At 53.9% G+C, this 10,411-nt stretch overlaps 2 protein-coding genes across 2 annotated transcripts in view; one reads left to right on the forward strand and one right to left on the reverse strand.

The window, feature by feature from the left end:
* Positions 1-1,896: 1,896 nt before the first annotated feature.
* S1PR4 (sphingosine-1-phosphate receptor 4) lies at positions 1,897-3,123 on the reverse strand. Its single transcript, XM_009864498.1, has one exon. It carries the CDS (start codon positions 3,121-3,123, stop codon positions 1,897-1,899), a length of 1,227 nt encoding a protein of 408 aa, XP_009862800.1.
* A 6,624-nt stretch (positions 3,124-9,747) lies between these two features.
* The window catches only part of LOC104270211 (duodenase-1-like), a 1,630-nt gene continuing 966 nt past the window's right edge, over positions 9,748-10,411 (forward strand). Inside the window, 3 exon segments of the mRNA XM_009864499.1 lie at positions 9,748-9,811; positions 9,909-10,053; positions 10,200-10,353. Coding sequence (XP_009862801.1) covers positions 9,748-9,811; positions 9,909-10,053; positions 10,200-10,353 — 363 coding nt within the window.

The raw sequence follows: 10,411 nt of genomic DNA on the forward strand, positions 1-10,411 counted from the left end.
CCTCGGGAGCTGCTCGACCCCCTGACACAGCCCCAGCCCTGCTTGCCCGGCTGCAAAGGCCTCCAAGCCCTGTGAAAGCCTCTGCTGGCCCCAGCCAGCCTTGCCCCAGGACTAGTTCTCCCCACCAACCTCCTGCAGCACAAGTTGTCTGCCTGCCCGTGGAAATGTCTGCTGCCAGCTGGGCTCTGTGCACAACTTGGCAGCCTCTGAAGCTTCCCGCTGGTGAAGCTGAAGCAACTTGTAATCTCTCCTGCTGCTTCAGAGATACCAGCCAGCAAACTGCCAGGGCCTGAGGCTGCAGCCAGGCAGTCACTGGCCTGCAAGCACAGCGGAGAGAAGGCATGGTGTTCAGAGAGACCAGGGCAGCAGTGCTCAGCCCTGGTGCAACAGGGAGAATCCATATGTGACTGCTACGAGCTTGGGCCCCAGGGATCCTTAGGTACCTTCACTGCTGTCGATGTTGGCCAGCTCACAGCGAGGCGGAGACCCTCAGAACATTTCCCTGGCAGAGCATGGGTGACCGCTTTCTCCCAATGTGGTAATGCTCAAAGCAAACATGCTAGGACCAGATGCCCCCATGCCTTTCCCCAGGTATTGCTGAACTTTAGAAGGGCTTGGGGCAGGTTCCACCCCACTCTTGTCTCTGCATGATGACTCTGTTCGAGGCTGTCAAAGTGATTCTTGCAAACCTGTTTCATTGCAAACACTGTATTTGGAAAGGCTTCTAGAAGCATGCAGCCTTTTCAGCCCAAAAAGAAAGGAAAACTTTCCTGCTGCTTCTGTTCAGATGCAAGCCAAACCCCACCAGAGAGAAAAGAATGCAAAGTCATCTACGAGCTGCTGCTCAACCTTCCAGTGCTCACCACAGTGGGCACCTCCCCCTGCTTGGGCACCTTAGAACTCGGCAGATTTGCCAGAGCATGACCCACCTCTCTGGGAGGCCACAGTGCTGACAACCCTTTGCTGTACAAGTGTATGTTTCCTGAGCTGTTCAGCCAGATGGGAGCACGTAGCTCTGTCATGTTGGGGGGCACCAGACTGGGGAGTCACTGGGATTACCTCCTCCTGCCCATGGAGGTGTCAGGACTGTGACTGCAGGTGCAGCCCCATGGCCAGAGGCGCAGCAGGGCTCTTACTTCTTGCTACCAGGCTGTAAGCACTGTCATAGCATTAACCCAGGCGCATTGCCCAGCGTCGGCACACTTGCTGCAGCTCTCTGCTCTCCTGTGGCTAGCTTGTGCTGCACTGCAAGTGGGCGCTTGGTTCCTGCCCAGGGCCTCTGAGCCCAGGGCCTCTGAGCTGCCCCACAGCTGCGCACACTCGCAAACCCAGTTCTTCTTGACTCCCTGGCAAGACATCAAGCCTGCATCTTTGCCCAGCAGCTGTGCCCATCACAGCATTTCCAGAAAGCTTTAAACTGCAGAAGAAGATTCATCACCTCCAGCCACCCTGCATGACATGTAGTGGCAGCACTGCCAGCTCAGCCTGATCCTGAGACGTTCGGTAGCAGTCTAGTTGGGGAATACCCACCCTATTTGTCACTGTGCTCTGGGGCACAATACCCTCATCCGGACAGGCACATCAGCTATACACATGCACAGACAGAGCAGGGTCTGCCTAGAACCTAGACACAGCAGTTATCTCAGGAGGGCATCAATCCCAAAATGTGCCCACGTTGTTGACTCCCATCCTGAGAGCAATACCTGTCCCTAGGCTGCACCCACCCTGAAGCAATATCTCAGTTTGAAGGGACTAGAAAGCCTGGCCAGCTTAACAAATGGGATGAGGCTACACCTGTTCAGCCTGAGCAGCATCCAGGCTACAGTATTGTCAGGCTAGGACCAGCATGAGGTCCTGGTGGGCTGTCTGGCATCTCTTGCTCTCCCCAATGGCCTCTCAGAGGCTGGGGAGATTGCTCATCATGCTGGAGTTGCTGGAGAGAGGTGCTCTGGGCCGGGTATTCAGCGCTACAGAGCTGCGGAAGCTCTCCCGGTAGCGCAGAGAGCTCTCTGTGGATGAGCCAGAGTTGATGTCTGTGATGATCAAACAGTTCCCAGGGCTGCAAAGCCCAATCCTGATGCAGCAGCAGCACAACAGGCTTCCCACAGCGCGGCGCACCTCCACACTCCGCAGGGAGTAAATTATGGGGTTCACACCTGAGTTAAGTAGGGCCAGAGCCAAGGTCCAGTCCATGCTGTGGAGGTGTGTGCAGGTCTGAGTCTCACAGAAGACATCAAAGAGCAACAAGGCAAAGAGTGGGCTCCAGCAGATGATGAAGGCACCCAGGATTATCAGCACAGTCTTGAGCAAGCGCAGGGACCGTTTACGGCTGTGCCGAGAACTGCTTTGCTTAGAACTGGCCTGGACCAGCTGGAAGATGGAGATGTAGAGGCCAATGATCCCCAGGAGGATGATGCTGAACATGACTACGGAGAAAAGGATGTAGTTCTTCGAGTAAAGAGGCAGGAGAACAGAGCAGGTGTTGAACTCACACAGACAGTTCCAGCCCAGCAGTGGCAGCAGTCCAATGATAAAGGCCAGCAGCCAGCAGGAAATGATCAGGCTGCGTAAGCGCAGGGTCTTGCTGGCTTCATTCTCGGCAATCGGCCTTACCATGGCACTGTAGCGCTCGATAGCAGTCACAAGCAAGCTGAAAGTGGAGGCAGCCAGTGCGATGAAGAGAATGCCTTCCCGCAGGAACCAGAGCTGAGGTGAAAGCTGGAAGGTCTTCTTTCCTGAGAGGCAGAGATTAGAAAGGTAGGCAATTCCTGCAAGCAGGTCACTCACGGTGATGCTGGCAATGCAGGAGTAGACCCAGCGGCGGGCTCGCAAGCACCGCAGGATGGCCAGGAGCACAAGCAGGTTCTCCAGGATGATGATGCAGCTGATGATGACAAAAGCTGTGCGGATGAGACCCATGTCTTCATCCCCTGCCTGCCGGTTGGTGAGCTTGCCTGTGAAGTTGTAGTGCTGCAGGATGATGTTCACATTCCTCGTGGCAGCGAGCTGCAGGCAGGAACCTTTGCTGTTGAGCAGGTCAAGTCTGAGCTCAGGATATTTAGCAGAGCTCAGTGGAAGAGGAAGAGAGAGATTCACCAGCCAGTTCAGCTCTGGACCATCCATCTTCTGAGCTCAGGTCAGCAGCCAAGGGTTGCACGATGGAGCAAGTGTTGAGGTGGCTTTTGGAGCCAAGCTGACCCTGGGTTTGAGGACTGGAGACAGCTGTGGGACTCTGCCACAGGCCTGCCTCTGATCCTAGCAGTCCTACCCCAGCTTGGAGATGAGTTAGAGCTCTGTCTGCCAGCCCTGTGGCACTGAAAGAGCAAGGAGAGAAGAGGGCGAGGTGTTTTGTAAGTCCACACATGAGCATGGGCTTCCTGTTGTTTAATAAAGTTTCCTGTTGTGAGTGAGAGTATTGACATTGTTTCTAACGGCTGCCATCATTTCTCAGTAAGGGTCTGGCTATTTTCAGCTTTGCTGTAGCTGTGAAGGTGGGACATGAATGAAATAATGTGCCAGACCCCTTCTTTGGGTCAGAGCAGGCTGGGTCGAATGGGACACCACCTCCCACCTTGATGGCTAGAGTCTGTGGGGATGAACAAAGCCAAGTGCTAGTAAGAGCACCCAGACAATCTGAGACACAAAGTGCTTTGCCTTTTATGGCATTAAATTCACCACTGAGCCTGGTGGAGAGCAACTGCCTCTTCATCATCTGCGCTATGCGCCACCCATGCCCAGATCCATCCGCCGCCAGGAGAAAGCTCCATGCTGTCACCCCTCTAGGCTCCTCCGTGGGCCTCCTCCTGCCAGCCTCTTAGGACACATCCATCCAAGTTGTGCCATGTCAGTGCAGCCAGTCCGTGCACTGTGGAGGTGTCCTGGCCTGAGGCCAGGGCTCAGGTCAAAGGAAGCTGGCCGGTCAAAGCCCTGCACGTGGCCTGACACTGCACCCTGCACCTTCAGCTCTCCAAGCACCTGCTAGAACTCAGTCAGGATCTTCCCACTGCCTACATCACAGACAGGGAAACTGAGGCACAAAGCTTCTGCCTCTTGCCTGGCATTGCAGAAGGTTCAAGGGGCTGCACTAAGACCAGAATCCAGGAGTCCTGGACATGATTGTAATAGTAATGTCTATCATTGACCTATTACCTGCATCTGCAAAACTTGACTGGAGAGAAAGCCTTGCAATGTGCTATTCCAAACCACAGCTTGAATTTGCCTTATGACTCACCTGTCATGACTGGCCGGAGGCTCTTGCTGCCAGAGGGAGGTCCAGCAGCCAGCAGTGCTCTCCAGCTGCTTGTCTGAGGCCCAGCACAGAGCAGATACTGGGGAGGACTCCTTGTGCAAAATGAGCGAGACTTGTACCTACCAAAGTAGAAAAAGGGAAGTTACAACATCAACCACATTTCTGTGCAGGATGGACCCCACCCAAAACAGTTGCAAAGAGGCATAGAGAAAAGAACACCTTTTAACTCAGGATCACAGCAGAAGCTGTGCCCTGCTTTCTGCTTTTACCTGTGTTCTCGTGCCAGATTGGCACAAAGCCATGGAGAGGTCCCCAGATTGAGAGCGACGAGCAATGATCTCTTCCACCAGCATGGCAAGCAGGGAGTCCACCCACTACTTGGTGAGGGGTGCGATTCTAGCTTGGATCGTAGCATAAAATGGAAAAACTGCAGTGAGTCACGTGCAAACAAGAGTAGTTCTCATCAAGAGCTGAGGGCTTCATCCTCTACATTCACCCTTTCAGCTGGTGTTTCAGGCTTCTCTATCAGCAGCATGGAAAGAAACTCATGCTGATAAAGTCAGCAGATGACCCCAAGACTGATGGAGCGTAAATCAGCATGAGGGCTGGGTCATGAGTGCAGCTCAGTCCAGAGAAGCGCAAGGTTACACACTCAGCACAAAGAGCACACTCCCAAATGGGCTGGGCAGGTGCTCCTGGCACAGCACTAGAATTAAAAAGGTCGATGCGATTCTTGCCCGTCACCCCTGCTTTATGCTTGCTTCAGGCTGTGCCTCCATCTCATGAGTCTGCTCAGGACAGAACTGGTGGGGCATCCCTAAAAGATCAGGGGATGAAGAAACTTGCCTTGTCAGAGGCCCTAAGTAGCTGGCAGCTCTTAAATAGCTGGCACATGTGAGCAATCTCAGGAAAGAGATATCTGACAGGAATGAGCTCTTTGTCAGGGAGATCTGTGGAGAGTGTGGGCAGGTGGAGGCAAATGCTTTTGATGGCAGAAGGGCTTGAGGCAGATAGATCAGCTGGGACAGCTCAACACACCTGTGGGATGCCAGGTCCTCTGGACCAGCAAAACAACATACGTCCTTCCAAATTCCCCTTTCCCATGTGCATCTGGTGCTGCCCTTTTAGGCAGGGCTGATTCACAGCACATCGCAAGGGGTCCAGCTCTGGGAAGCTGCCTGAGCTGTGTGCCCTTGCTGTAGCCTTTCCAGCACCTTCTCCTCTCTACCCCAGAGCCTGCTCAGCTCCCTGCCCCATAGCGACTCACCACACTCCCTAAACACTGCTCCCATCTCACAGCAAGTCAGGGCACAGCCCTATAGCCCGGGGGGGACTTTGGGGGCTTTGGGTCCCCTCCACTCCATGCCGTCAGCTCAGCAGAGTGGGGCCTCGCTGCCAGGCACAAACCAGGCCCTGCAGCTCCCGCAGAGCTGCTGCTGCCAGAGCTGAGGCGTAAGTCTCCAGCTCCATGGCTGGGGGCAAACGAGGCTGCTCCTCCTGCCGGGCACCCATACCAGCGAGAGGTCCCCTTGTTCTGCAGTGGCTCCCCATTACTATCTGCTGGCTGGGCTTTATCTTGGTACTTCTCCTTTGCCGTTGTTTCAGTTCAGATGTTCTTTCTTTGAAATGAAAGGAGGTGGGGGAGGGACACCCCATCCTGCAATGTTTCTCATTTCTTTTCTTCAGATCAAGACCACAATCTACTCGAAACTGGTAGCTGCTGAGTGCTAGTGCCAGAGGAGGTATGGGGGCAGCTGCAGCTCCCTAAACCCTCTGCCAGAGCGGTGGCCATACATTCACGGGTGCTGAGATGAGGTGCCTCAGTGTCAGCAGCCCTTGGAACACTCCCCAGTGTGCTCCTGCCAAGGCCAATGGGAAGGCAAAGGCACCTTAGCCCCAAAAGGAAGTTTGTCTGCAAACAGGGATACCCAGAGAGTAGGAGGGCAGGAGCAGCCTGCGTTTGTGGCCAGTGGCATGCCTGGTCACTCCTGCTATAAGACTGCCTGCTCCAGAGAGAGTGTCCAGCTTCAGATCATGGCAGGGCACTAGCAGCTCTGGGAGAAAGAAAGCAAGCTACAAATGCAAGATAAAATATCAATGATTTCTGTTGAGGTTTTCCTGCTGTGCTTCTACACAGTCCTGATTAAAACTTGTATTTTCAGACATTCTGATTAAAAACTGGCTGGGGGAAGCTCTGTGGAGCACTCTTCCAAGTGGGCCTAGACAAGCAACCCTCAGGCTGGTTAGCGGACAGCTGGCATCCCCAGGTCTGTCCCACAAGGCTCCCCCCCACCTCGCCCATCCTGTGCACGCCGTGTGGCCCCAGCAGAGCCTGGCATCAGCCAAGGCATCCATTTGCTTGCAGGTGTTTTTCTCCTCCAGGAAGGGTGGAGCTGTGCTGGTTTGAAAATGGCTGATGGCTCCTGACAGTGGGTTGGGTGTATTTCCTAGCTTTGGTGTCTTCTACTCTGCAGCAGCAGGCATCATCTTTCCAGTGGCACATCTCATGGCAGGATGCTCCTGTCCCTGAAGGAGCTGGGAAGTGGTAGTAAGGCTCCTCTAACTTGAGCTGACACCAAACCCTGGAGCTGTGGCCTTTCATAGTACTTAAAGAATTGTCCCAGGCACAGGTGTTGTGCCTGGATGTCAGTTCATTGAAACTGGGTGGTGGTGATGGTGAGTCTCTGGAGGAAAAGTCTCTGCAGTGCCTCTCTGGATCTAAAGGAAAAAAAGAACATGAAAGTGAAAGTTTCAGGATAATTTCCTTTAGACCATATTAATGACCTTAAATGGCAAAGTTTTGTTGATTTTTTTTCTCTAAGTGGCTTTTCATGAGAAGCATGCATTTCCTCAATGCCAAAACATTAACCAGAAAACAAACAGCTTCATACAATGCCCCTCTCCACTCTCCTCCCCAAAAAGATAGTTCCTTGGAAGTCATTCTGATAAAACATGCTCAGTGGGCTAGCCCAGATCCTATACCCCATGGTGTCCAACATTTCCCTCCTTTGTGACTGGTTCAAGATTTTGACCTTTCCGCTGATCTGCACTGAAAGGCACTGACTGTTTCCAGTGCTCAGTGCCTGCAGGATGGAAGCTTTGGAGACATTCATCCCTCAGAGTCCTTACAGAGTGAGAGTGCTACAAATGCAAACTCCTCAGTCTCGCATTGTCTTTATAGTGTGGCATTTCATGCAGCTCCTGGCAGCTGCTGGCAATCACCAGAGAAGCAGTCTCTCCCCTCCCTAGATCTGAATTTTGGCCTGGGTAGCTCAGAAGGGCCGGAGAAGCTGGGCCAGCTCAGTGCCTGGTCTCCAAACACCAGGCCCAGCACCGGCTCTCTTACTGTGCCTGAGATGAGCTCAGGTTTCCCCTAGCATCTTCTGCTTGGTGACCCCATCTCCAGTGAGGTGGCATGTCCCCAGAAGGGAGGGAGCTGCACGTGCTTCTGCCACCCCCCTGTTCAGCTGCAGTCAGCATGGCGTGACCAAGGCCACGAGGCTGCTCCAGAGACTGCGGGAGCCCCTGGCCTAGGGTCCCCTGGGCAGGACCCATAAAATCCCTCATGTGAGCTCATCAGCGCTGCTTTGCACCGTCTGGAGCAGGGCGTATCTCAGTGCCAGGCTTGTCCCCACATGCTCACCTCTGACAGCTGTTCCTTCCCATGTTCATGCAGGGATGGCAGGGAGGAACCAGTCTTCGGCCAGGTTTCTCCCTGGACCAGGATACAGGCTGCGGAGGGCTTGGTGTAAACAGCGCAGCGTGAACAACAGGGCGATGCCTGGGCAAGAGGAGTGGGCAGGGGTGTGGTGCCAGGCACGGTGCCGAGGAAGTTGAACTGGTTTGAACTCAAGCACTACAGAGGAAGGACAAGCAGCACATCTCCCCACAGCTAGCGCTGCGTGTTTACTGACAGCAAGGCTGGTGTCTGGAGAGCATAAATTCATCCCAAGCTCTGCTGCTTACCATCCTCTGCACCACTTCCTTCACCTGCTGTTTTTCCTCCCTGCCTGTTAGGTGTAAGAATAGTAAGTGGTTTGGGGCAGAGGACTTCTGCCTGGTTTCTACTGCTTGCAGCATAGCCTGGCCCTGGTACTGCTGACCCACCAGCTGTTACAGAGCAATAAAAAAATTCAAATGGCCCGGAGTATCTGAGCTCAGCACCACTCGGATCAGGCAGAAAGCAAGACCTTTGCAGGAGGTTACTGCAGGATACAGAGTCATGGAGAGAGCTGCTACTCAGAGAGAAACTAAGGATCATTGTGCAGTGGGACTCCTGTATTTGGTAGTAAGGTTTTAATGACGCCAAAGGACTAGCACGCACGATAGCCCGTGCTCCCAGACCTCCCTGGCCGAGCTAGTGTAGCCTTACCACGAATCCAGTGGCTCTTCTGATGTGCAGGAGAGTGCTCTGAGCAGTAAGAGAGTGATATATTCATCTGTTGATTTGTTTATACCTACACACATGCTCTGATTTTATTTCCAGGAACTGTTTCAGGGGTTTTCCATTCTCATACCACAGCTCTTCCTGAAATGCCATCCTCTCAGTGACGCAGACTAACTGGCAGATCAGCCCCACTGCCTCCCTGGTGCCCTCCTGGGACACTTGCCCTGTCAGCTTGCCCAAGGTCTGTGGCCTTGACTGAAGACTTGATCACCTCTTTGAAACAGGGTCACCTGGAGCAGCCCAATGGTGGTTTCTGTTCAGGAGCACAAGGCTAGGAAGGGACAAATGCAGCAGGATTGGTGCTCAGTTTAGCATTTAACCAAATCACACCTTCTAGGGGCAAGGTGAAGACAGCAATTGCAGCCTTGTTTGCAGGTAATTTCAGGTCAGGGAAGGGAGAGAGCAGAGAATCCGAAGGAGAGTAGACGAAGTCTTACCCTGGTCCTATTTGAACAGATGTGCCAGTTGCCAGACCAGCTGCAGCCAGGAAACCATCAAAGGGAAAGAGCATCTGCCATCATTGTGCTTACCAACAAAACGTGAAGTGACCTGACCAGCCCTGGGAGCAAGTGACATGAGCTGAAGGTCCAGTCTGAGACAGTCGGATTGCCAGAGCTCAAAGATACCACGCTTCGGAGCAGGTGGGAGTGATTTGTCCTGCATCCAAACTGCGGGAGAAATGCTAAATCACACCTCAGAAATACCCTGGGACACGTCTTCTGGTCAGCACCCCTGAGGTTCTAGGACTGTGGCATACCACACTCTCCCCACCCCGGCCTTTCTGTCCTGCTCTATCACTCATCAATCTCAGCCTCAGAGCATGTGAGCAGGCCAGGGCAGCAGAGATGCAGATATCCCCGAAGGGATGCTGCACCGCTCTGATTACCATAATCAGGCCTTCGCACATGGTTTCCTGACTGCTGGGTGCAGCTGCCTCCAGGGTATAAAACGAGCCCTTGGGCACTGGGGGACGCAGAATTCCACACACCTTGGAAGGAGCATCCAGCCGTGAGAAGGGACCCTGGGAAGGAGCACCCAGCCGTGAGAAGGGATGTGCAGGCCCCAGCCGCTGCTGGTCCTGCTGCTCTTGCTTTCCTGCCCGTGGGCTGATGCTGGTAAGCTGGGATGCCGCAAACTGCTGTGAGGGAGGCTGCTAGTCTGGGCTCCGACCTCAGCCACCACCAGCTTACCCTGTGGTGGGGTGTCTTACAGGTGCTCTGCAGGGTCAGATTGTGGGGGGCCATGAGGCTCAGCCCCACTCCCACCCATACATGGCATACCTGAAGATAGGGCCGTTTTCCTGTGGAGGCTTCCTGGTGGCCCCTGACTGGGTGATGACAGCTGCACACTGCATGGGGTGAGTACTTCATACAGGGGCTTCATCCCCTTTTTCCCCCCTAACCTGTGAGGTGCAGCACTGGAGTACTTTTAGAGTAGATTCCTCTTCCTCCTGTGCTGAACAGCTCTTGCCACCTCCCTGCAAAAGGCGGGGACATGGTTGAGACCCAACCTGTGTTTCTCCCCTCCAAAAAAAGTCCTGGGGGCTCACAACATCCAGGAACCAGAAACAACTCAGCAGATCCGGGGAGTTCTCAGATACCACATGCACCCTGGATACAACCCCAGCACAGTGTCTAATGACATCATGCTACTTAAGGCAAGGCAGGCCCGTAGCAACCAGTGGGGTGGTGGGTAGGCTGGGACTGCGGGTCTAG

This window comes from Apaloderma vittatum, unplaced genomic scaffold, assembly GCF_000703405.1.
Source record: "Apaloderma vittatum isolate BGI_N311 unplaced genomic scaffold, ASM70340v1 scaffold11272, whole genome shotgun sequence".
Lineage (NCBI taxonomy): Eukaryota > Metazoa > Chordata > Aves > Trogoniformes > Trogonidae > Apaloderma > Apaloderma vittatum.